General features: G+C 53.6%; 4 protein-coding genes across 4 annotated transcripts; 2 read left to right on the forward strand and 2 right to left on the reverse strand.

Moving 5' to 3' along the window:
• Positions 1 to 359: 359 nt before the first annotated feature.
• On the reverse strand, positions 360 to 2,182 carry COL26b_003360 (uncharacterized protein; the record flags this gene model as incomplete). Its single annotated transcript, XM_053176258.1, has 4 exons — positions 360 to 1,576; positions 1,716 to 1,779; positions 1,872 to 1,958; positions 2,111 to 2,182. 4 exons carry the CDS (start codon positions 2,180 to 2,182, stop codon positions 360 to 362), a joined length of 1,440 nt encoding a protein of 479 aa, XP_053039879.1.
• Positions 2,183 to 14,914: 12,732 nt separating this feature from the next.
• COL26b_003361 (uncharacterized protein) lies at positions 14,915 to 16,514 on the reverse strand (the record flags this gene model as incomplete). The annotated part of the gene is made up of 3 exons (XM_053176259.1): positions 14,915 to 16,132; positions 16,193 to 16,412; positions 16,471 to 16,514. 3 exons carry the CDS (start codon positions 16,512 to 16,514, stop codon positions 14,915 to 14,917), a joined length of 1,482 nt encoding a protein of 493 aa, XP_053039880.1.
• A 489-nt stretch (positions 16,515 to 17,003) lies between these two features.
• On the forward strand, positions 17,004 to 18,329 carry COL26b_003362 (uncharacterized protein; the record flags this gene model as incomplete). The annotated part of the gene is made up of 3 exons (XM_053176260.1): positions 17,004 to 17,446; positions 17,619 to 17,891; positions 17,948 to 18,329. The coding sequence occupies 3 exons, from the start codon at positions 17,004 to 17,006 to the stop codon at positions 18,327 to 18,329; spliced, it is 1,098 nt and encodes a 365-aa protein (XP_053039881.1).
• A 5,814-nt stretch (positions 18,330 to 24,143) lies between these two features.
• COL26b_003363 (uncharacterized protein) lies at positions 24,144 to 25,105 on the forward strand (the record flags this gene model as incomplete). Its single annotated transcript, XM_053176261.1, has 5 exons — positions 24,144 to 24,193; positions 24,278 to 24,328; positions 24,419 to 24,468; positions 24,588 to 24,677; positions 24,732 to 25,105. 5 exons carry the CDS (start codon positions 24,144 to 24,146, stop codon positions 25,103 to 25,105), a joined length of 615 nt encoding a protein of 204 aa, XP_053039882.1.
• Positions 25,106 to 25,130: the final 25 nt, after the last annotated feature.

Below are 25,130 nucleotides of genomic sequence, written 5' to 3' on the forward strand. Positions count from 1 at the left end.
CGCCAAAGCCGTGAAGATAAATCCCTCTTCATAAGTCATGATTCCATTCCCCGTAGAGAAAATAAAACGATTAAAGCCACAGTAAGCCAGTGAACCGAGTTTTAAGCCTCCTACAATGCAGAAATGCCTGGCCAATCGCCAGACCACCAAAATGACTGGTCTTAAACCTCTTGCTTTCGTGTTCGAAAACGACCTGCCTCATCACAGAGTCCATCCGTCAAGCCTCGCGTTCGCATTTGAGAACGCTGGGTGTTGCGACAGAGGCTCGTCTCCACTTCTGTATCCCAGAGCAGGAGGCTTACCCAAGACCAGGCCTCATGCGTCACGAGATGATGGTACCGTTATCCCATCGTGACAGTTCAGTGCTCCGACTTGATCCGTCCCTTCTTCTTGGCAGGAGGCAGTCTCTCGTGTGCCTCATCATCGGGTGTCCACTCCTCTGGATGAAAATGGGGATTTTGATAGTGGGCCTTGTTGAAATGGCTATTCTTGAACATGGCCGTGGTGAAGCTGGGTTCTGGGAAACTGGGCTGAGAAGACAACATGGACGGCTGAGCGGAGCTAGAACCGCTGAGATGCCAGCACTGGTGGCTAAACCTCAGCTGATAATCCACGGGCTGTGACGACTTGCCGGATGTGGAGGTTGACTGCTGAGGCTGCGGCGTGGATTGAGGCTGAGGGCGAGGGGTGGGTACGGGCTGCTGCTGTTGCGGAATGTGGTCAGAGTAGGGGGTGGTCATCCATGGGGACTGCGGCGTAGCATCGTAGGCATCTGGCATTGGTGAGGTAGACGTTGGCGAGCCCAGCGATGACAGGCCCGAGGACAGGCCGGATGGCGGGCCGCCAAAGCCGGGCAGCATTGCCAAGGGGCTGTAGTCCATGTTGGCAAAGGTGTGCAGAGAGGGAGCGACGGGCATGATTTCTTGTCGGTGAGAAAAGCAGGTCGCGCGGTTGACCTGCAGGTTCAAGGGTGCAGGGTTCGGGGGAGACTTGTACAGAATGTCGTAGTGGTCGGGTCGGTACAGGAGGTAGATGATTGGGCCCAGGTTGGCGGGATCCTGGCCCATGGTCTCACTGGGCATGCGATAGCTGTTGACCTGACTCCCGGCACTCCGATCGAGGTAAGCAATCTCGAGAACCATGTTGACAGGCTTGAGGAGGACCTGGACGAGCAGTTGGAGGCCGAGATGCTCAATCTCTCTGTTGGGACGCTCGAGTTCGGCACAGTAGCCGGCGATACCCGTCTCGCCAGGAATGAAGGGGGCGTAATCGTCGGGGTTGCCCTTCAGCCAGGAGCTGGCCAGGAGCCGCAGGTGATAGATGATGGCATTGGAGGCGTCCTGGTCGTTGAAGCGCTGGAGGACGATCTGCTGGGCCAATTGCGGGTTCGTAATGCTGTTTGCCAGGTCTCTCAGCAGAGCAATGGTCTCGTCCACCATATCCTCGAAGAGCATCCGATCGTAGCCGCCGATGTTGAGAAGGTACTGGTTCAAGCTCGTGATGCGGGCGATTTCGCCAAGGATCTGATCCTGATCGCCATTGTTGGCGAGATGCTCAAAGTAGGAGAACCCGACGGCTGTGGCAGAAACAGTCAGTCAGCTATCGTGGTGTGCTTCGGAGGGGTCGTATCGTGAAAGCTGGTGCGAGGACTCGAGTTGGGAATGCGGGGTAGGTTGGTGGTGCACGGAACGGTTCGAGGGCGAAGGGTGACTTACCTCGCCAGCCGCAGTTTCCGTCGCCTTGGATGGGTCGGTAGTGAGAATACGTCTGAGGAAGAGCCTAGAGTGGGCGGCAACGAGGGCCGAGGTTAGACAATGTCCAGGGTGTTTGGGTCTCGGAAGGGGAGCTGGAAGGGTCGGATCGAGACTCACGATGGTCTTTGCGACGTAGACATCGTCGGCCTTTGCGTACTCGTCGGTGATGGCGTCGCTGGTGATCTTGTCGCCGACTAATGGGCCCTATCGGCGGGGAGAGGAAGTGGTTAGCGCAGATCCAGAGCAGAGGTAAGCTGGGCTGAGGTGAGCAGAGCTTCGGTTCCAAGCTCGAGCTTCGTTTGCGACAGACAGACAATGAACAACAGATGAGAGATGGATGGGAGCTTAGAGCTTACCTGGAGCTGTGGCTGGTAATCCCGGGCGGCGGCTTCCTGGGCGGCGAGGTCGGAAGGGTCGCCGGGCTCCATGGTGGACGGACGAGTGCTCGTGGAGTTTGCGGTGCTTGCGGAAGCGGTGGTGTTTGTGTTTGAGGAAGAAGAGATGTTGGAGTTGTAAAAGGAAGAGGCCGGGTCACAGCTGGACGAGGGAGCTCCAGGGAGGTGGTGCTGGAGCTGCTGTTGGTTGTGGTGGTGGTTGTGGTGGTGGTGGAGGTGGGAATGGGAATTGGGGTTGGAGTGGCTGTAGGAGGAGTGGGAGTGGGAATGAGAGTGGGAATGGGCGTGTGAGAGGGAATGGGAGCGGGAAGACGGCGTGGTGGAGGCAGAGGAGGCAGAGGCCGAGCCAGAAGACGCGCCAGGGCTGTGGTGGAAAGCTGCTGCAGGGTGAGGAGGAGGATGGTGATGATTGTGGCCGCCGCCGTAGCTGGCGGGGGATGAGCAATACAAGCTGCCTCCAGCAGGGGAAGCTGCTGCTGCTGTTACCGCCGTGGCTCCAGCAGGTCCAGGTCCAGGTCCGGGTCCGGGTTGCTGCTGCTGGTGATGTTGCTGCTGCGGCACAGACACCTGGACTCCAGTGACAGCGACCGGCGCGGCTGCACTAACCGCGGCGACAGCTGCACCAACGACGACGCCAGCACCCGCACCCGCACCCGCTGCAGTTGCAGCACCTGCTGCAGCTGCAGGTTCCATCTGGTGTTCCACCCCGCCCACGCCCACGCCCACGCCCAGAGATAGCGAATTCGACCGCTGATCCATTCCACCCATCGTCTGCTGTTGCTGGTGATGCTTCCGCTGCTGGTGATGGCGATAATGATGTCCATGTCCCTGATCCGGTGCAGGCCCCGGGCTGCTGTGGTTCAGTGTGTGCCCGCTGTGGGCCAGGGGGTTGCCCATGCTGTGGCCTTCGGGACCAGCGGACGCCAGGCCCATCCCAATGCAGTTCGCACCCGACGGTGAGCCCACTCCCAGCGGGGTCGGTGAGTGGAAGCTGTACACAGACATTTCTCCTCCCATCCCGTCTCCTGCTCCTCCTCCCCCTCCTAATACTCCTCCTCTTGCAATTCCAACGCCTCCTCCCATTGCTCCAGCTCCTCCTGCTGCTGCACTTCCTCCTCCCGTTACACCCATGCCATAACCCCCTAAATTGTGAGAAGTGTGAAGCTGCAGCTGCCCTCGTGGTGCATGTGCCGAATGGATGCTGTGAAACTGCGCCGGTTGTGCGTGAAATCCCGACGCAAAAGGCGTGGGCTGAGGCTGGAACATGGCCTCTCTGATGCTGTCGTCCTGCTGCCACCTTTGGCCCTGCTTTGCTCTCTTCTCTTCCTGTCTTGACTTCTGAGACTAGCCTCCTGTCTCCTGTCCTGCCAGTGCTTGTTGTGCCTCGTAGTCTGAGTCGAGGGAATCCTGGCCCTAATGCGACCGCTTGTTTCTGCTGGCTGGCAACACGCCCTGATGTGCAGTCTCCGATCCTCGATTGGAGGAAAAGGGGAGGGTGATGGGCGAGAGAGAGAGAACACACAGAAAGGAGTAAGCAGCCCGTGGGGGAAAAAAAACAAGAGGCAGAGGGAAAAAAAAGAAAAGAAGAGATGATGAATGGGTCGATGAGAGTGAGGGTGAAGGAGGGGGGAAACGGACTGGAACAGTCGGGGAGTCGGACGATGCGATGCGATGCGATGCGTGAGGTGAGGTGAGCTGCGATCCAATCCAATGCAATAACGGGATGGATGCCAGCAATAATACTACACCAAGAGACAACAAATGAACGCCCGTCCTCACCAACTGAACCAAAAGAAAGAAAAAAAGGACTGGTATCAATGACCCAGCCCAAGGTATGGTACAGGAGCCAACGCCCACAGGAACGAGTATCGCGCCGTCGAGCAGGTAACTCGTCCGTACCTCAGCTAACGTGCGACGCAACGAATGAAACAAGAGCGAGCACACAGGGGGTGGAGGGTTGGAGGGGGAGAGAGGAGGAATATTGCAGAATTCGATGGTCCGCCCCAAAAAAGGAACAATAAATGTGACGAGTGGTTTTCCGGGGTGCGTCTGCCCGTCCCTTCCTTCTGCGTCTCTGCGTCTCTGCGTCGACCTCGAGCCCGGCGATTTGTTCGATCGACTCCGGGGTTTGGCGACCGAGCCTGCGAAGAAGGGTGGTGGTTGATAGTGGTGGTGGTGGTGGTGGCCTCGCCTCGGGGGCCAGGCTGGGCTGTAATAATACCTTGCAAATAGTTGGTGTTGGATGATGATGATGATGATGGTGGTGGTGCTATTGCTGCTGTTGGATGATGCTGTTGCCGGTGTTGGTGGTGCTGTTGGTGACGCTTCTTCTGTCCGTCTGTGTCTCTCTTTTCGCTTCTGACCTACGAGACTAAGATAGTCTCCTCCTGATATGGTCTCGTCGCCTGAGTGAGATTATTGATTCGCCCTTTGCGGTAGCTCCTTCGCCGTCTGTTCGCCCGTCTGGTGCCTTGGACACACAGATCAAGACGTGAGGAGGGTGTGCACAGCAGCTGGATCCGGGAATGGCGCTGATGCTTGGTGCCAGACGAGCCGAGCTGAGCGGTGGGTGGTTGACGAATGGCGGCCAATGTGGACAGGACTGGTCGATGTGATGTGATGCGAGTGTGCAGTACCGTGCCGCAGCTAGGGATCGGAGGGTAAGGTACAGCAACGGAGGTAGGGCAGAAGAGGCCCGGTATCACGGTTCGAGCTTGGGAGAGGATGGCTGGCTGACTGACTGACTGGCTGGCTGGCTGGCTGGATAGATAATCAATAAGACAGACCACCCTCAATCCACCAAAGAAGGCTAGATGGATACCCAGGTTCAGCCTTCTCACAACTGAAAAGGTGTGAGGATGGAGGTCTTCGAAGATGAGGAGAGGAAGAGAAGAAGAAGAGGGAGGGAAAGAAAGGACAGGAAGCAAACTGGTCCAGGAAACACAAGGGCATTTGAGGGCCAGTTAAGTCCCGTCGATGCACACAGGCCAGGAGACGGGAGACGACACAAGCAAGGCGCACAAGAGCGAGCGAGGACGACGCGGATGTTGTTCTAGGGTTACGATGGTTGCACCGGCACGGGCACTGGGAGGCTACCTGGCTAGCATGACACGACCCCGGAGCGGCATCACCAGTACCACATCAAGGATCTCCAGCAGGGAGCCTCGGGTTCGGGGATGTGGTGTGGACAGAGGCGGAGGAGGAGGAGTAGGAGGATATGGACATGGAGCAATATCACAACGGCGTCAGGATGATGATGACGGAGATCGATGCCGGCAACCAGGGTGGTAGGCATGCACAAAGTATGGGTATCCGTACCTCACGAACCCGCCCTCTGGATACCTCACTCCCATCAGATACCTTACCTATCCAGCATGCCTACTAGTATGTAAGGTGCAGACAATCACCACCACACATGCCAGCCGTGTCCGCAGTGTCCGCGGTGTGTCCTATCGTAGCTACTCGTACGCATTACGTATTGAGAGAGGGTGATGTGCGGACGGCAAGGTACGTACAGGTCATGTAAGACAAGGCATGGTGAGGCAGGGCATGGGGGGGGAAGAAAGAAGGAAAATAAACGGGCAGCGGCCGTTTTAATTCCATTGTGTGAGTGCCACCAGGCTGGACGGGGGTGGCATGCCGCCAGATGGTTGGCTGGCACTGCTGGTACAGACTCATAGGCTGCATCGCATCGTCCGCATGGCATGGCACGATAGCGTCGATGGTTATGATTATGATGAGGTGGGTGCCGATGGCGGGAAACTACCTATCGAGAGACCAACGGCAATAGTGGCGCCCACCACACAGCAGCCCGCGCCCGTCGGCCGGGTTTCTGAGGCGAGTCCACGAGTCCAGTGCAGCATCGACGGTGTGTGAGAGGAGGGGATCGGGGGCCTGCGACGGAGACGGACGGGGACGGTTTGAGTGTGAATGTGAAGAGAATGCAGAACGGGTGGATGATGATGATGATGATGATGATGATGATGAGAGTGATGGATCCAGTCTCTGTGGAGAGTGAGTTGTGAGCAAATGAGCAGCGAGATAATCATCAAGACGAGCGATGCCCGTCCTGTCTCCGTCGTGTGTCCCCATCCCCATCGACCCCCGATACGTACCGTCTTCCCCCGTCAAGAGACAAAGAGAAACAGCCGCAGACTCTACTCTGTGTCTGTGTAGGATCGAGAGAGCGGCAGAGACAGGAAGAGAGAGACTGCCAACCCCCGGTCCCGTGTCGGGTCTGGCCTTCTCGCCTGGCGAGGTCTGGGCTGGTCCGCACCAGGTCTTGCTGCATCTCGTGCACTGCGTCTTCTCAGGCAGGCAAGGTACGGATTGGCTGCGTCGCAAGCAGGGAAACCAGAGGACGGGGTTGACGGGGTCGGGGTTGGCAAGGAGGTTGAGAGAGAGAGAGAGAGAGAGAGAGAGAGCGGCGTAGCACGGTGATATAGTGACATTACTTCTTTAGTTCCTCTCTCATATGCCCTCGCATCACTAACCTCTCTGTGTAGTAATCCGCCTGTGCCCACGAGGGATTCACGGGAAGAGGGGGGGGGACTTTTGTTGGATCGATCCATGGCTGCGTCTGGCCCGGGCACCCGGCCCAAGTGAAGTCTTGCTATTTCCTCGTCGACTTGCTATTTCTTCACAGAAAGGGCAATGCTTGTCTCCCCTCCTGCGTTTGCACCTTCACAGATACATACTCGGATACCTAGGAAAGGTAGGGACGGATAGGCGTGGCTGGTTGGTAGGATGTCCATATCCAACGCTGCTGGCTTGTTTCTGGAGGCGTTAACCTTAGATCTTTCCCGCAAATCCTGCCCGCTTGTGTCGAGGAAAGCAGGAATAAGAAATGGTCCTCGTCTCAAGCCTCAAGTCAGTGGTCAAGGGGCAGCTTCCCTCTGTCAGTGCTTCTTCGGTCAGCATCTGTCGTCTCCATCTTCGCTCCCACGCTCTTCAGCTTCTCCAGCATACTCCGTTTCAACTGTCTCGTCCCATCCCATCCCATCCCATCCCATCCATGATCCCGTCCGTCTCTCCTCATCTCATCCTATCCTCCCTCCCTCCCTCCACCTCTTCCCGCACTCACTGTGACACCCTAATCCCTGTCTGCGAGGATCGTCGAACAACATGCCATGCCATGTGTGACATGCAGGGAGCCCCCCGAGCCTTCAACATCCAACAAACCATGGTCCAACGACGGACAGGACATTCTGCACATCCACGCCTCGACCACGACGGACGGCAGGACTTTCTCCTTTGATCAGCGTCGGGTCTAAGAAATCAACAACAAACTGCCGACGGCCACGGGCGCTCAGTACCACGCATTCATTATACGCCCGCTCTGCAACCAGAGCATAGCAGCCCAGAGCAGAGCTCGACCTCAAATTCGCAAGGGTGGCATTCCAGGGTCGAATCGAGCCGGGGGGGAACCCTGGCCTTCACCGTTCGAGCTAGCAGGGGGGGGGGTCACTTTCTCTGTGTGCCCATGACATCGCGAGTTTGTCTTTCGAAATCGGGGTAGGGTTGGCACGAGCATCGCATCCAGGGCAGGGCGTCCAGTACCAGTCGAGGCCAGGGCAGTCGAGGGCCGCTGAAAGACCCGTGGCACCCTCGACGAGCGGGTGACTGTCCTCTGTATGGTCCATCACACCTCACGGAGCTCGCATACATACCTTACATACCTTGCCTTACGGTACTATGCAGCCAGTACCTTAGCTAAGGTAAGACGCGATGGCGCCCAGCAGCAGTCGTCACTCTCGACAGACGCAGTAGCGACAACCTAGCACTCGCTCACTTAGCCCGAGAGCCCCAGCCTGCCTGCGTCTGTGGACGAGCAGCAGAGCACACAGACGCACGCCGCCCGCGGTGGGCAGACGCTGATGTTGTATTCGGGCTCTCTATTAGCGCTGATCCAACTCCATCCATCGTGATCCCCTCTCCACACTTTCCGTCAGCCCTCCTCCACTGACACTGACACTGACACTGACACTGGCGCTGGTTCTGCCACTGGCGCGCTGCTCCGGACATCGAAGCTCTTAGGCCGGGCCCAGAGGAAGGTATCTGGGGTAGCCTGGAGGTACACACTTTACCAACACCCTACCTAGCGCGACGTACGTAGCGCCGGCTGCCAAAATTGCGAGCCCTTCGTCTGCGCGGTTTGTGTTGGGCCTGCCCTGATCCTCTCCGCTCTATGCTAATGTTTCTCGTCTCACGGCCTGGACAAGGATGTTCACAAGTGGCTGTGGACATGGCGAGACGACATGCATCGCGAGAGTCCAGTGAGCACCCATGGGTCGGGGAATCCTCCGCCAACGACTTTGAACGCCCCCGACTGGTCTTCTTGAACAAGAAACCACCATCGACTCGCTTGATTGCTCGCTACCTCGCCTACTTGTCTCTCTGTCTTGTTGGCCCACCAAGGTCTCGCCAACGAGGGGGGAGAGGGACGGCAAGATGGGCTGCGAACGGGATAACAACGGCAATGTCATTCTCCCTGATGGGCCGACGAAGTTCATCACCACCCCTCGTGGCATTGCAGATCGCCCCCTTCTCTATGCGCAGTCGTTTCTTTTTCTCGTTTTCCGGTCTGTTGCTATTACTCCTGATACCAACGGATGCTGCTGTTTGGCCGTCCTTAATTATGCGCCTGTGTTCTGGCCGTGGCTACTTTGCAGGGCTTCAAGCGCAGGCAAGCGCATCCATCCAACAACATTCCCAACAACTTGCGCCGTGCCAATGGCCTCACTAGCTGTACTTGTCTGGTCTGCTTCGAATTGACTGACTGGACTGACGTTCCCACGGAGCAGGCTTACACAGAGTCTAGGCCTCGATTCGATACACCATGACACGCTTACCTTACATAGAACATGCTTGTCACTTGCTGACGGTTGACGGTGGCCGATTCTGTTCTCCGGCTGCAGGCGTCAGACGTTTCCCACGGACAACTCAGTATTGCTGCCGACACAGCAAGCAGAGCAGCCATGACTTCAATGGACGGATCTCAGCCGAGGAACTCTGATGGCAACATGTCACAATGGACCACTTCTATCACAGCATAGGCACCGCAGAGAGAAAATCTGCCCTGCGGTTAGGCGATACCGCATGCACTTTTCCTCGAAGCGAGGCCTCTCCGATGGCGCCATGGAAGCAGACGGCCATTGATGTTGAATTGCCAGAGCACACGAGCCCAATGTTTTGTGGGCAAAGAAACATGGGCATCTATCAAAAGAGCCACTCCTCGGTGGGAGAATCCCATCAAAGACAAAATGCAGAGTGGACATGAATGGGGCACTTGGCTGCGAGAACCGGCTCAACCGCCTGGGCAAGATCCACGTTTGGCGGCGCACGAGTCCTTCGCCGGATGGGTGCCCCGTATACCCAATAACGAAGCATCTTGGTATGGATTCCAAGACGTTTGATGCGGGAGAAACTGGGCCGTGATATCGATTTTTTCCCGGCCCAAGACGCTGTCTTGAGTGCTAGCTCCATACTGATGCATACAGACGACATTTGCACTGTCGATCACTTTGCACTGCCGTCTCGCCGCTCATTCTGCTCCGTCTCCTTGACGGCACGGCATGCAAAAGGCTTCGTCGATGCAGAATGGAAACAAATTGACAGACATCGGCCCAAGGCCGGGTTGGCGCCGGCACACTCGGTTCGACAAGGTCGCATCGATGGGACACTTGAGACGCCGCAGTTAGTGGGATACCTTATCAGCTTTTCAGCTGCCGGTAACTTCAACGGAAACGCCTTGAAAAAAAAAAAACCGTATCCGCCGAAAGAGGCGTGGATCGCTTCGCATCCGACGCGCTTGTCGGCCCCGAGAGGGCCTCAAGGATGTGCTACTTACATGAGCCGGCACCAGAACAGAACACCGCCAGTCGGGTTGTACCTTCGGGCTTCTCATACTTAATACTCTATTGCTCAAACTGCCGTATGGAAAGCCATAGACTGGCCTTTCGCGGTGTGCTCAGCTCCCACACCCGCAATCTCAAACGCTGTTCCGTCTGCCAGCAGAAAGGACGGGATGTCTGGCAGCGACGGAACCTGTGGGATTTGCAAGGATCCATGTACACCCGTCGAGGGACGTCGCTGTTTGCTGGCGTCATCGAGTCCCCAGGGGTCCCGTCTCGCACCGAGAGCCCCGAGTAATTCAGCCTGTGGAAAATCAAAGCAACCGCATGCTACAAGTCAGACAGCATTTGCTCTGTTCTGCTGGCTGGGCACTTCGACCAATCTGAGGGGTGTCCGTCAGAAACCGTGCTTGTCTGACAAGTCAGTCAGGCATGTCACAATTGCTAGACCATGCGGCTAACTGGAGCTGTGGAGCGGGTGGACGGTTAGTTCCGCCCACGATGAGGCCCTGCAACGCGGTTTGCCCAAGCGGAAAGCAAACTTGACAATGACAATTTTGCGAAATTCGGTCCTTCAGTGGTGGAACATGGAGGCGTCTCGGGATCTGCGCCGTCCGTCCCCCACTCGGTGCGCTACCCAAGGATGAGGCAAGGAATCCAGAGAATTCTGCAAGGCTTGTTGGGCGATCCAAGTCTTTTGCCCTTCTCCTGCCAACCCGCATGCAGTACTTGTTGGGTCATGATCCTCACGAAGGGCCAATACAGTTCGCAAGACTTTCCATTACGGGATGAAGACGGTCATCTCAGCAACCGCATCAACAAATTGGCTTTTTACAGATGTAACCCATCTCGAAAGAGGCCTACCGGTTTGAATGAATATGACCATGTTACGGATACAAGAGATGCCAAAGGTCCCCAGCAAACGAAAAAGGTCCCCGGCACTCCAGCAGACTACGCATACGAATCGATACAACCATGACGCAGTAAGGAGCCCAGAGCTCCAACGAGGCTTCATTATGGCTGTCGTACACGCTGAGCCAGGTACACCAATCTCAGGTCAGATGAGATAGATAACTCGAGGCGCAGCTTGCCATCCATGGTAATAGTTCTTATGCAGCTTTCTGCGGCACGCGGTATGCTTTACTCGCCCCCTGGCAAACATAATGCCAGATGCTGCTGCGAGCCTTGCGCTGTAACCCCGGGATTCTGGTACTTTTGCAGCCCAGAGCAAGAAAAAAGTACCAACATATTTGTCTTTGGCGGACGACTCTTCGCATCGAAACGCCAGCACAAGTATATCCGCATCTCAAAGCTCGACTAATCAACATTGACGGTGGCGCTGGGAATGCAAAGACATTCGACGGGCCACGGTCTATCCGTCCTCAAATCCTGGGCGATGACAAGAGACACATCCAAGCACCCAAGATAACAACCATGGTGCTCAAGCCCTATGCCCCTGGTCCTTCTTTCGGCGCTATCACGAATCAGCACTAGGGCGTAGCCTGAAGGACATCCAGCGAGCCCAGCGTCCACGATCGCGCTTGGGATTACCCAGCCATCGGCACAAAGTAGACGACATGTGAAGGAAAACCAGTGGGTGAGAGATGAAGGACAAATTTGTCGAATCCGAACTCCGCGGGACCAATCAGTCCCTAGGAAAGGCGACGACTATGCCTCATGTCCGCTTTCTTTCCAGAAGAGCGTCTCGATGGCTAACTGTTCAACTGGAACTGACCACGATGCGGCCCAAAAGAACACGGAGTCGGAATGGTAGTTCCCAAACCACAGAAGGCCTCAATACCGTCGCATCATATTTGCTTGGTTTGCCCACCTCGACACCTCTGCCGTCCCGCGTCTACATACAAGCGTCTTGTCTCCACTGACAGACTGAGAGTCAGGACCCTCGCAAACTTTCTCTTTTGTGGGCATGGGAGGAAAGAAAAGGGGAGATTGTGCCCGCGTTGTGGACATGCCAGGCTCTCTCTTGTGTCATTGATGTTCATCTTGCCCTTTCGTTGATGCATTCTCTGACCCTTCGCCCGCCTTCGGAAGCGTCTGCCATGCAGGCGCGCAGCTGGGGCTGCACGAAATATTCCTTTTACTTCCCCCCCGAGGAAAGGACCTCGAAGCAACTAACACCCTTGGCGATATGACAGCTCATCCTTCCGGCGAGAGAAACCCCTGTTCTCGCAGGCCGAGGATCGTTCCTTGGCTTTGTCGTCCACTTTCTACGAATAGCCCACAGTTGTCACAAAGCTCCCTCCTGCTTTTGAGAGAGAGAGAAAAGAAAAAGCACTATTCAGACTCCGCGGCTGAAGGAACGTCAAATTTGACATCTCATCGGTGTGGATCTCGGGGTTGACGGCGACGCCTCGACCTCGTATCCCACTCGTCGTCTCCTACTTCGGTGTGTTATGCCTGCGCGGATCAGCCGTCGCTACCCCCGGGAGTGACGAACAGAAGCAAGGGGGGGGGGCAACATCTCGCTACCATCTCAGGGTCTCTTCGCCGAAACAAAATTCAACACGAAGGAGCGGGGAGCATCGCGATTGGGAGGTGGTCAACGTACGGCTCATGCCATCCTTCTGTGCTCTCGGCGACTTATGAGAAGCACCGAGGGCGGTAGCTTGCAGAAAAGCGCTCAAAAGCGCGTGGCCAAGCATGCTTGAGGCACCTTACGTATTCGACAAGTGTCAGATTTTTCCATGACATATACGACATGCCCTACGCAACGCAGCACCCTGCGTTCTACGAGCGAGCAGCGCGAGCGGCGGCTGAGAGGTTCGACGTTTTATTTCCCATGTTACACTCTGGAGCTCCGTCGCGGATCGTGTCAAAATTAAGCCGCATCTTCAAGCTGCCAAACCGTCATGGCTTGGTCGTCGACGACGCTGTGTTTCCCATCCGCCATCTTGGCTGCAATGGTATGATGCAAGCAGCCGGCACGCGCGAACAAACAGCTGCTCGCCAAACCACATTCACCAAACATATCAAAGCAAACCTCTCCGCCTGCCTGCCTACCTGCCTGACTGCTCCGGCAGCGGACCGCGTTAGGCCCGCAGGCTGTGTGGTCGCCCGCCCTCCTGTGCGACGACCCCATCTGCAGCTCCCAACCAGTGACGTTGGTGCTATTTGACAGCTTGACTCTGTCACGACTCGGAGCCCATCGTCCTCTTCGGACCAGATTCGCCGCGGACACTCTCCTCTGTCTGCCGCGTCTCTGTGCTACACCCGCACTGTATTCGGCCGAGAGCGAGAGCAGCGGCGACCTGTAGGGAGAATAGATGCAGCAGTGAGGCAAAAGCCAAAACGTACACCTTCCCAACCTGCTTGCTTGCTTCGTTGTACAACGACAGGTTGCAGACGCTACGCCACGGCCAAGTCGGCACGTTTGAGTGGCCGCCGGCGTCCCATCGATCGCCCCTTTGACGTTCGTAGCGGGAGGGTTACACGGAAGTGAGGCAAAATAGGAGGCGCCGCATTGGTTTCCGTTTCGTCGTTTTTTTTCCTTCGCTCCCCCCTTTCCTGCCCCCTGGTTCAGAAATCTCTGCTTTGAGAAGGATAGCAAGATGATCTCTCTGGATGCCGATGGGCTGCATGCCGCGTGTGGTGTGACGAGAGAGGCAAGCTCGCGTGAGGACATCAACTTCATTTCATCTCCATGCAAACGCAGCAACTTGACTTGATGGCCAGACCGAGGCTAATGCCAATACGAAGGCAAAGTGGTGACATTGTCGCAGGGGAGAGAGATGTCGAGAACTGGCGCCGTGGCACTCGACGAGAAGAGGGGGGCGAAGAGGATTGGCGGTGCGAAGCAAAACAGCCTGTTTTTTTCGTGCGTCGTCAGGCACAATCGGGATCATCCGGCGCTCGTGTCGACGACACCAACACACGCAGAATGGATGGAGAGTTTTGCTCCCACCATCACCGCAACCACCTCCACCATCCTACGGCGGTAAGCGAGGATGGTGGTGGTGCTGCTGGTGATAGTGTTCGCTACCTGCTAGGTTCAGGTTGAACCGACCTTCCTAAGGGACCATGGTGGGAAAACTTAATCTTCATTTTGCCGTGATTAAACTTTGCACACGGAGGCAGGGGACGTTGTATTCCGGTCCAGAATGGGACGGGCAGATCTAGATTATTAAATCTTCTTCACGACCCCTTCTCTCAGAAAGCATTTTCACGTCTTTGAGATGAGATGAGCCGAGGAAATAGCAAGCGATGGATAGTATTGCGTCTTCTTCTGTAGCGTTCCGCGAGGAGTTTGATTACTGACTATGCTGATTGATCACAGAGAAGAGAAGCCCCCTCCACTCCCCCTTCTTCTCTCTCCTTTCGTCGGTCTACACGTATCGCATCCGCCCCAGTTCTAGTACCAGTCCCAACCAGACCCGCAGCGGACGCTATCCTCAGCTCTCCCGCACGTCGTAAGCTGCGGGTGATCGGCGCGCCGGATTGACTGACTGGCTGGCTGCCCTGCTTGCCATGGATCGCCTCGCCCGCTACCTCCACCGTCTGTTGCGTTCTCTCTACAAACTCCACCCCTCGAATGTTCCACGATGGCGAGGTTGACAGATCGAGCGCCATGCAGCGGCAAGCTGCTTCCACGCTGCCTCGCTAGCACGCCTGGCCGGGGAAAAGTAGAACATGCTGTGCGTATCTGCAGCTGCCCGTCATGAGCTTGGGGTAATCTGTCATATTCTGCGTAGTCTTGGTATCTTTTTTTCCATGTCCATCTGAATGCCCTCGCTGTCTTCTTGCGTGGAGACCATAGATTGCTCTAATGTGCACATCCGTCGCGTGCCAGTACAATGTAGGGAGAGTCGTGGCAGCAGCCCATCCCGTTCGTTCCCGTTCCCGTTCTCGATTCCAATCCTGTCCCGTCCCACCTTGCTAGACGGCGAGGACTGCCTCAGGTCTGCCAATGAGTCGATACGCCCTTACCCTTACGTCCGGCTCCACGCGGCGCTCCTCGGGGACCACCAGCTCTAGGTGTCAACCCTCCCATGACGTCCATGTTCTGATCATCAGTAGGGAACTCGGCGGTCCTGAAGCCGTCGCCGTCCTTGAACATGGTCGTGTAGAGACTTGAGACGGACTGCGTGAGCTCGTACATGGCCTTGGTGCGCTCGCTGTCTGCGTCCGACTGGATCTCGAGCGTGCCGGCCTGCTGATCGATTTTGCCGTCAATCTTCCCATCGACAATAAGGAAGCCGAGGATGTCTTGGACCTCAGGCAGCGAGATCTTGAGCTGCTTCGCGATCCAGGCGAGCTTCATGCGCGTGTAGGGAGCGATGAGCTTGACGACACCCTTTGTGCGCATGTTACGCGTGACCTCGTCAATGTTCTCAGCAATGAAGGGGTCGGCCAGGATGTCTTGGTTCTTCTGGAGAACGTTCTCGTAGGCGTGAACATCATCGCGTTGGTAGGCATCTACGAGGTCCGTCATAGCCGTGATGCGTGGGTCCTGCTTGTAAGGCTTGGTCTCCTGTGAGTCGAAGGGGTTGATGGTCGACTTGACCAGCATCGTCGTGAGCAGGAGATACTTGAGGACCTGAATTCGCTGAAGCGAGCCGGCCTCGTCGTAGTTGCGGAAGGACTCGAAGAAGTCCGTCTGGGCTTCTGCCCAGTTCTCCTCGCTCATGTGCATCTTGCCGCCGCACTCGCGGATGATGCCCATGATCTTCGGGTGCGGGACGGCGGAGCGAACCTTCAAGGCACGCTGATACAGCCGTTTGAGTTGCTTGTTGTTCTTCGTCTCGGCATGCATCTGGATCTCCAGCGCGTATATTTCCATAGAGTACGTTCCCTTGCTGGGGTCGTCGCTACCGTCCTCCTTCTGACAGGCCTTGTGAAGATCGCGGAGCTTCTTGGATACCGTGTTATAGTCCTTGCGGTCGAGAAGAAGCTTTGCGAGCTTGATGTTGGTCTTGAGCCAGAGTCTCTCGTTGTTTGTGCTCTGGAAGCTCTCGAGGGTGAGCGAGTAGAACTTCTCGACGCACGCCACCGCCTTGGGGCCATCTGATCCCTTCTCAATGTAGTCTAGCATGTTGTTGATTGACTTCTCCGAGTAGTTTCTTGTGACCGCTGATTTGACGTACGTGAGGAGCTCGGCGTAGTGTTCCGTAGCCTACGTCCAGTATTAGCATCCCCCCTCTCGCCTTGTTTGTCTTCAGTCCTGATTTCCTACCTTCTCGTACTGACCCAGCTTGAACTCAAGCTTTATCGCCTGCTTCAGTCCTTTGAAGCCCCATTCGCCCTTTTCGTCTTCTAAAGGCGGTATGCCCAGGAACTCTGTGATCGCATCCTCGGGGTCGGTAAGCTTGAGCTGCTTCGCATTGTAGTACTTGTTTTCGATGCCGACGTCACCGGACTCCTCGTCGTCGTCTTCCTCGTACTCGAAGTCGTACCTGCAAGCTATCAGTGACTGCCTTAGGTGGTTCGACCATGAGAACGCGAAAGGCTTACTGCTCCTCATCCGACTCCTGCATGAAGTCCTCGTCATCAGACATGTTGGCGGTTGTTTTCGGTTATCTCGCGGAGTGATTGGTCTGTATTCAGGATATGGCTTTAAGGTATCCAGCGGTCGTGGTAGGACCGAGGGGTTGAAATTGGTCTTGTGAAGGGTCTTGGTGTTCGTTGTTGTTTGCAGTGGAAGGTGTAAGGCTGGAGATTGAGGTTCAGCTTCCAGGCAGGACCGCAATGGTTGGCAGTTGACAGCACCATTAAGGCGGGGGAGCTTATCGATTGGCCGGACCCACAGGTTGCCGGCTCACACTGTTTGATTACGCACGGACCAAGTAAAATCACGGCAGGCGGGAGGCGACTTTTTGATCCACGGTTCCAGCCAGGCGCATCCCCAGTCACTCCCAGCCGCGTCACTTCCCTACTTTATCTTTCTTCAACCCATCAACCTCCCTCACAACCGTCGATTCTCCTCGTGAAGGACCCATACTACCCGCCGGAAATTTCAACAGCGATACATCGCAACAGTCGGCAAGATGGGTGGTGATCTCAACTTGAAGAAGAGTTTCCACCCTTCTCTCCTGAAGAACCAGGCCAAGGTTTGGGAGGAGGAGAAGAAAGCGCTCGAGGAGCGCAAGAAGACGCAGCAAAGAATCAACGAGCTCAAGGAGGAGCGCGCCCGTGAAGAACTCCAGAAGAAGCTCGAGGCTGCCGGACACGCGAAAAAGGTCGATCGCGTCGAATTCCTCTACAACGGCCCGACCGATGGACAGACCGGAACGACCGAGGAGCGCGAGAGCTACCTCCTGGGCAAGCGTCGCATCGACAACCTGCTCAAGGGTACCGAACACAAGAACCTCGTAAAGCAGGCTGGCCAAGAGAGCTTCATGGCACTGCAGACGGCCAATACCGCACGAGACACCGCAGCAAAGGTTCGGGAAGATCCTCTCCTCGCCATCAAGAGACAGGAGCAGGCCGCGTACGAGGCGATGATGAATGATCCGATCAAGCGCAGGCAGTTGCTTGCCTCGATGGGCATCGAGGACCAGCAAAAAGACAAGTCAAAGAAAAGGGAAGATAGGCACGAAAGGCACAAGAGGAGGCATCACAGGCGTCACGACGATGACTCAGAAGACGACAGGCGCCATAAGCGACGGCGCTCTCAACCTCGATCCAGATCCAGAAGCCCCCGGCGGCGCCAAGGCGATTCTGACGACGAAGATCGACGCGAGAGACGACACCGACGTAGCGACTCTCAGGATAGAGACAGAGGCAGCCACCGACGAAGGCGATCCCCGAGGTCGAGATCGCCTCGCCGCCGTGATTCAGGAGAGAAAGACGACTACGAGAGGCGAGACCGGAGAGAGCGTCGTGACAATCGTGAGAGAAGGCGCCAACCCTCTGTCTCAGACGAAGACCGTCCCGTCCGTCAGCGGGAGAGATCACCTCGAGGTTTTGACGGCCGAAATGGAGATCGCAGTGGCGACCGTAACGGAGAAGCATCCGACTCTCGCGACCGCAGACCCTACGACAACCGCCGGTTTGATCGCAACAGAGACACCCGAGGTGACGGTCGTGCCAACGGTAAGGCGGACGACTCAGCTGCAGATGAAGAGAGGGCAAGGAAGCTGGCTGCTATGCAAGCGGCCGCCTCGGATCTCGACACGGACCGAGACCGTCGTTTGGCTGCGCTCGAAGCACAGGAAAATGCAGCACGTGAGGCCGACAACCAGGCCAGGGAAAAGTCTTCCAAGTACGGCGATAGGCAGTTTGTCAACGGTCTGCACCGCAAGGCTGGTAACTTGGGGCTGGCAGAGAGGCTTGGACGGGGAAGACAAGGTCTACAGAGGGACGACGACTGAAGGGCAGACGCAGACTAACTCGGCAAACACGTCAAGAAACTGTCCACAATCCCCGATGGAAGCTATCTGTGGAGTCCGCGAAGGAGGCGTGAGGCGTTCGAGCACCGAGCGCCGACAAGTAGCGCCCGGAGAGGCGGGTCTGAGTACCAACGGCCAACGGATCGACCTCGCATACGCGGACGGGAAGGTTGGAATGGAACTGGGTCACGAGGGGTTTTTGGAGATGGTTTTCCCCCGCAAATGGCATTGGACGTACGGTTATACACGCGCTCGTCATAACCAAAATTTTTAGAGTGAAGGGTGGCATCCGGCAGGATACATGCGTGCATAGAATACCCCAGAATGACGATACGTCACTCGAAAGCAATACAGACACTACTGCTGGACATTTCTTGCCATTGCATTGCATGATTTGATGGTCTGTTTATCCGATAAGAGTAAACACAAGCACAAGGGATGCTTTCGCAGGTGCAAAGTACGCACACACGGGCTGCGGGAGGCGTTGCAGCACAGTCACCGGGCGGACTTGGTCGTGGCGGGGAAGAACTGAGGGGGCATCCGAAGCACGATGGAGCGGCACGCCGGCGCTTGGCGGGGCGGCGAGCTTCAGAATCCCTGGCGGTGCCTGCGGTTCAATGCGCGGGGTTGCGTTTCCTTGGAGGCTGGCGATGGCACCTGGCTCACTGATGGGGAAGTTGGCAGACGTGGGTTGTCTTGGGATTGGGGCTGAGTGATGGCGAAGAGGGGTTGTGTGAGGCGATGAGGGGCGACCGACATGTTGCGATACCGAGCTTGCTTTCTCTCCGGCGAGATTTCGACCCGCCAAGAATACCGAGTTCTCTGTCTGCGACTGCGTGGGAAAATCGTGGATTTCGCGTCCGGGACTTCGGCAAGGGAATTCTAGAAGACCAAGACGGACGAAAGCGGCGCAGGGTCGGAGGCTGGACGGAGTGGGATGGGGCCCTGGGCTTTGGGTCTTGGGCCTTTGCGCAGTCTGAGATTTTGTTGGTTCCGCCAGAATCGACGCCGCTCTCGGGGCTTCTTAAGCATCCGGCAAGGCGGCGGGACAGATCGCCGGGATGTGCCTGTCTTGCTGAGGGCGGTACTTGGCTGGCGATGGGGTCAACTGTTTGAGTAGTGGGGGTTGTTTGTTTTGACAGAGCTCTGGTCTTGGAAGTTGGCCATGACGATTGGGGCGAATGAGTCGTACCTGTGGGCAGAATTATACTGAGCAGGCAGTGACTGCATAGACGAAGCAGGACAGGGACGGGTAGGTGAAAGAGGTGCGGTGAAGTAGTGAAACTGGATTGCGTTGGCGTGTGCTGCTTTGAAGGATGGAGTTGAGATGGGATGATGCCGAAATAGAAGTCGGAGATCAGCAAAGATGGCGGTTGCAGATGCGAGTGAGCGTCGAGTGCATGCCTTGCAGTAGTAGCCACAGCTACCGGCGCAGAGTTTTGGAGGGCCGCGCGGGCACTGGTCTGGGATTTTGGCGGCGATGATCTGAATCTGCAATCTGACAGGGCGCGGCAACGGCACCGGGCGAGGTGAAGGCAGCGGAGAACTGGACGTGGACAGGCACGGGAACCCGACGATTGCGGCGTGCGGGCTGGGTTTTCAGCTGCGATGATGGTATCGAGGCATGTACCTGGTGTCAGACTATGGGCGTATCAGTACACGATGCCCCTCCTTGCCGTCTTACGTCTTACCCAGAGCGGCGCTGGACGGGGCTTGAGTTGACGCCACCAAAGCTGTCGAACCAGGGGGGAAGGGAAGCCAAAAAGCCTAATCTCCTTGAGGCCTGAGACATGGACCTCTTAGTGCCCCCCACAGCTACATGCCTAGAAAAGGATTAATATGCCAGCCAAGCTACGCTACTAGTTAATATACTTAGGTTTTGTAGTAAAAACAGTACTTTTTAAGTATCTTTACTTCCACTAAAATAAGCTAGTATTTATCTACTTTTTTAAATAGCTATAAGTTAACCTTATTCCTTATCTTAAGTCCCCTACTTACTTACTTATAATACTACTATAATACTTCTACTTACTTTATATCAAATTAATCCTAAAAAATCCCAAAAAAATAGATAATATTTATAACAATAATATTATTAAGTTATTTAATAATTATAATAGTAATTTTAATATTATTAATAACTTTAAAGATCTTAATGCTTCTATATAGCGCTATATACTAATTAGCCTTAGCACTATTAATAACCCTCGCTAGCTGCTTATTATAAGAGACCTTAATAAGATTAAAGTAGGTATGTTAATACTACTATAGGCGCGCTAGTTACTACTTCTACCTCTAAGTAAGCAAAATCTATTATTAAACCTTTAGCTAGTGATTCTATATAATAACAACATAGTATAATATAACCTTTATAAGCTTTACTTTCTACTAAGTATATAGTATAATAAAGAGCTTTTAGACTATATTAATAGTATATTATATTATAAACTTCTTATAAAGTACTTTAAATATAAGATATATCTATTTTTAAACCTCTTATTATTATAACTATAATAAAAGTTTATCCCTAAGTAGATATCTAAATAGTAGGTATATTAAATTAACAAGAAGTTAGAAATATATTAATATATTTATAATCCTACTAAAGTAATAAAAAGCCCTACTTAAATATTTTATTAGCTTTAGTATATAACTATGGTAGAGATATATATCTTTTTAGGTATATTTATTTAGTTATATAACTATTTATTAAGAAAATACTCTCTATAACTACTAGATTAAATATAATTATTACTCTGTCTATTTTATTAATTATTAGCTCTCTTATAACTACTTTAAATAGCTATATTATAACTTTTCTATTTATAACTTTATTACTAAACCTCTCTATAATATATACTTAATAATATATAAGAAGGTTATTTGTTAGAGCGATTAGCTATAGTTAATATTAATATAACTATAGTTATTTAGTGCTAATATTACTATTAATAAGAGTATAATCTACTATTAAAGCTACTATTTTAATTAACTTATTTTACTACCTCTAGTACTATAATATTATTACTATAAGTATTATATATAATACTTAATATAATAAGGTTAGCTTAACCTTTAGTAAGCTTAGAAGCTATAATAATAAAGCTAAAAAGATATTTTAAAATACTATTTACTATAAAATAACTAAAGATAGTATAGTTTACTAGCTTCTAATTAAAGATAGCTCCCCTATTTTGATAGTAACTATAGGTTTTTATAGCTTTAAATATACCTTCTTTAAGCTTTAAAAGAAACCTTATAGTAGCGCAACTTATACTAATATATTATAAGCTCCTTTTAAGACTTATAGTACTATTATAAGTAAGTTATTCATTATATATATAAAGATACTATCTTTCTCTTAGTTTTACTATAACTATATATAATTAATATATAAATACTATTAATATTAGTAATTAGTATAAAGCTAATAGCTACTGTAAGCGTTATATATACTATAGTAGCTACTAAGTATTAAATTTTAACTTTAACATACCTATTAATATTATTAACGCTTATTTAGCCTTCTATAAAGCTTAATATAATACTTATATATATTATAGTAGTAGTAAATAACATATTTAGACGTAAAAGTATTTTTAATAATACTTCTATAAAGAGATAATAACTATATATAGAGAAGTAGTAATCTTAAGCTATAAGTCTATAACTATAAAAAAAGCCTTCTACCTAGCTAAATTATAGCTTATTAATATTACTAGAGAGGAGGTAGTATATATAGTATTCTTTAGTATATAAGCGTAAAATATTTAATAAGAGGGATATTAATACTTCGTTTAGTAACTATAAAATAACCTCTAGGTATAAGCAGTATAATATAGCACTTTATAAGTTAGAGTGCTAGGATACCTAGTATACTAGAGAGGGGGCTAAGTATAAGTAGCTTAGGTTAAGAAGGATCTACAGCTAAATATAACACTTCGATTAGACGCCTCTATAGCTATTTCTCACGCTATAAGTGTCTTTTGCTGATGTACTGTGGAGTCTGAGAGCCTCTGAGGGCCTCTGCTGACTGGCTGTACCTGATGGGATCTAAAAGGTCCATGTCTCAGGCGTCAAGGAGATGGACACTTGACTTCAGCTCACACACTGGACGCTTGATGGATCGTGTATTTTTCTTCTTTTTTTGCGAACCCTGCTTGTGGTGTTGTTCGTGCTGCTTCACATCGCAGATGTTTTTAATATGGATACGGAGGAAGGTGTTCGTCCACCAGTGCGAGGAAATGACGGAACAGGGCGATAAATGTTTTAGTGCATGCAGGACGTGCAATATGTGGCGGGGAAGATGCATCTGTTCCCCACTCGGCCTAGGAATTGTGCCTCACGGGTCCCGGTGTCTCTCCGGCGGAGGAGGAGGCGGCGGTGGTGAAGATGATGTGCTGCGTGCAGTGACATTTCAGTGGTTGCCCGTCTGTGGTGGATACCTACCTACGCACTGAGGCCAAGCGAGGCGAGGCGGGCGGGCGAGGCAATGGACTCGTAAGGTAGGCAGGCAGGCATGGGGAAGACGACGACGATAATGGCTCTGCCCCCCGGGCTGTCGATGTCGATGTCGATGTCGATATCGATATCGATGCTGGGGATGGTAGCGTATTGATGCTGACGTTCACGATGCTGACGGCCCAGTCCAATTGAGCTTGCTGCGTACCCCTACGATGCTCCCTCACTATTCAGCTGCTGCAGCTTCCTTCCCGCTCTACGGTCCAACCTGCCCTTGCCTTCTTGTTTTGTTTTCTTCTCGTTGAAATTTCTTCTTCAATTTTCGTCAACCTTCGTTCACGACCAAAACAGAAAGCACAGTCCCCCTCGTCCCTTCCACTTTACCAGCCTGGCCCTTGCAGAGCAAGAGCACGTCGCGAGCGCAGGTGCCTTCCACCCCGGCTGCCTGCCCGTTCCTGCTCTCTTTTCGGCCCCATCGCACAAGGGCTGCGGGTCCCTCTGACTTCATCTCCGCCAATTGAGCAGCGTACCATCCTCCAACCCAATTTCCCGCGTGCTGCATCCCCATCCGCTAAGCTATCCTCAATCCAATCTGTACCGCAGTACTAATAAGGTATTCTCCATGGATAGGGAGGGATAGCTAGGAATAGAGAAAAGAAGCATCTGCTATTGTCCCCTGATTGACAAACCTCCCTCCCTCTTCCTCTCTCTCTTTCCCACTCTCTTCTCGGATTGACTTTGCTCGTACTTTGTACCTGTACCTGTCCCTATACCTGCACCTGCTGCTGTTGGCAGTTGCACCACTTGCACTTGCACTTGCACTTTGCACCTGCAGTTCCACAGACACACAAAGCGCCCTCACGGCCAGGCCTGCACCAGCACCAGCACCTGCACCAGCACCAGCAGCGCCTTCCCTTATTGTCCCCGCTGTTTCCTTCACCTTTGCTGCTCCACGTCCTTCCCTCCCGCATTTCACTGTTACCAATCCATTTACTCCCTTCCCGACTTGGAGTCGTCCTGCACACTGCACATTACCTTCTGCACACTGCAACCAACCTCCAGCCTCTGGCCTGCGACCTGCTTGTCCACCAGCAACCTGTGTGGCCAGCACCTTCCTTCTCTGTTGTCTGCTTCACCTCACCTTGCCTGCCTTGGCTTTGCCCTACCGACTTCGAACAAACCCACGAACCACAATCTCTCACCCGACAACCGCCAACTTTTTGCTCTTTGCTACCAAGAGCAATCGACCAGCCTTGTATCGCCTCGGCTGCTTCACCAAAACCTCAACCTCAATTGCTACTCTCCCTCTCTTACCACTCGCCAACATCGCCCACCATGCCCCTGTGCGGAGGATCTAAGACGGTCCAGCGCAAGCTGGTTCTCCTGTGAGACCTGCTTCCCCTTCCACCCTTGCTGCAGTCGCTTGGCTGCGACTTGTCGATTTTGGCTGACTGACCTGATACCTGCAGTGGTGACGGTGCCTGTGGCAAGACGTCGCTGTTGAACGTCTTTACTCGAGGGTACGTCCGACATCACCTACCTATTCTTCCCATTCTCTTTGCTGGGGTCTCCATTCCGAGGCTGCGATCCAATTTACTGACTTGCCCCAGCTACTTCCCGACTGTCTACGAGCCCACCGTCTTCGAGAACTATGTCCACGGTATGCGACAAACCCCTCTTCCCTCTCTCCGCTCGATCGATTTCACTTGCGCTTCATTGCCGCCCAATGCCTCGACGTTTCTCTCCCGTCCGAATCGCTTGCTGACCCAGCTTCCGCAGACATCTTCGTCGACAACGTCCACATCGAGCTGTCCCTCTGGGATACTGCCGGTCAGGAGGAGTTCGACCGTCTCCGCAGTCTGTCTTACGGTAGGATTCCCCGGGAACGAGGACACCGGGCTTTTCGCTAATTGGGGTGCGCAGATGACACCGACCTGATCATGCTATGCTACAGCGTCGACAGCAAGGACTCCCTCGAGAACGTTGAGAGCAAGTGGGTTGGCGAGATCGCCGACAACTGCCCTGGCGTCAAGCTCGTTCTCGTCGCCCTCAAGTGCGACCTGCGCGAGTCCGATAACGAGGAGGAGGACGGTGCCACGGAGGGCCAGCAGCGCGAAAAGCGCCCCATGATCAACTACGAGCAGGGATTGGAGGTTGCTCGCCGCATCAACGCCCTTCGCTACCTCGAGTGCTCCGCCATGCGCAACCGCGGCGTCAACGAGGCCTTCACCGAGGCTGCTCGCGTCGCCCTCAGCGTCAAGAAGGACCGCGAGGAGTCCAAGTGCGCCGTCATGTAAGCGTACTTGGCGCCACCGCGATCCC

This window comes from Colletotrichum chrysophilum, assembly GCF_026319265.1.
Source record: "Colletotrichum chrysophilum strain AFK26 chromosome Unknown scaffold_18, whole genome shotgun sequence".
NCBI lineage: Eukaryota > Fungi > Ascomycota > Sordariomycetes > Glomerellales > Glomerellaceae > Colletotrichum > Colletotrichum chrysophilum.